The sequence below is a fragment of the Cottoperca gobio genome, chromosome 4 (assembly GCF_900634415.1).
Source record: "Cottoperca gobio chromosome 4, fCotGob3.1, whole genome shotgun sequence".
In the NCBI taxonomy this organism is placed as follows: domain Eukaryota; kingdom Metazoa; phylum Chordata; class Actinopteri; order Perciformes; family Bovichtidae; genus Cottoperca; species Cottoperca gobio.
Window position 1 is genome coordinate 9,345,383 of NC_041358.1, and position 968 is coordinate 9,346,350.

Sequence of the window (968 nt, forward strand, 5' to 3'; positions counted from 1 at the left end):
GCTGCTCAAGATAACTGAAACTTGAAAACAAAATCAAGATTATTCCATACAAAATATTATAATACTTATTAACATACTTATTATATAATTATAATAAATAATAAATAATACAATCAAAGCCCTTTTGAATGTGATTTTGTAAGTACAAATTCTGCTATAACTGGACTCCACGGTATTTGAGGATGTACATTATTATTATGAGGTTATTGGTGTGTCTACTTGTATGAAAACAAACTTGAGAATTACTCATAAAGATATTTCTTTAAAAGATGGCAAGTCGGTACTCAAGTTCTTCACTTTAAAAACAAAAGGTACATATTTGAAGAAGGTTAATATCAAAGGTATCTGATGGTCACACACATGTAAAGTGCTTTGACAGATTTTAACCCCATTTTGAAAGATAAGTAGGGCGATAATCAAACTTTCTTTTAACTTCAATTATGATGTCTTCTTATGGACTCACATGGTGGGTCACGTGCACGTTGGACAGGCGGTGCAGAGCGAAGATGTAGCCCTCCTTCCGGTCCTGGTTGATATCGGTGAGAGCGACTTTTGCAGCCATCTTTGCCTGCGCGTCTTCACACGACCCTTGCTCCCTGCCAACGTGCTCCACCGGTGCACCTTGGATGTGCACGCACTCCAACGCCAACAACAACGACAACAGCACACACTGCTTCATGGTTAAGGTCTGGGTCGACTCTGTCTGTCTCTTAAAAACACGTATGGACTGTTCAGAGAAATGAGGGATGGGGCGACCTTTTATATTCTGCTACTGTTTACCGGAAGCACAGCCTCCCCCACACACACTCACAAAATCCCTGCTCCTCCTTTCTTTTAAGGTAAACATAACCATTGACCCCAGGTCATACCTGGAATGCTGCATCAGTTGATCTAACTGCCCACCAATCAGCTATTGTGATGACTTGCACAATACAGCTTATCAGTAGGGAGATAATCGGGCCTGCAGT

The 968-nt window shown here is 40.6% G+C and overlaps 1 protein-coding gene across 1 annotated transcript in view; it reads right to left on the minus strand.

The window, feature by feature from the left end:
• fetub (fetuin B) overlaps window positions 1–694 on the minus strand; it is a 5,557-nt gene extending 4,863 nt beyond the window's left edge. The window contains exon 1 of the mRNA XM_029430190.1: window positions 464–694. Coding sequence (XP_029286050.1) covers window positions 464–679 — 216 coding nt within the window. The 5' untranslated portion in view covers window positions 680–694. The remainder of the gene's footprint in view (window positions 1–463) is intronic.
• Between the last annotated feature and the right edge of the window lie 274 nt (window positions 695–968).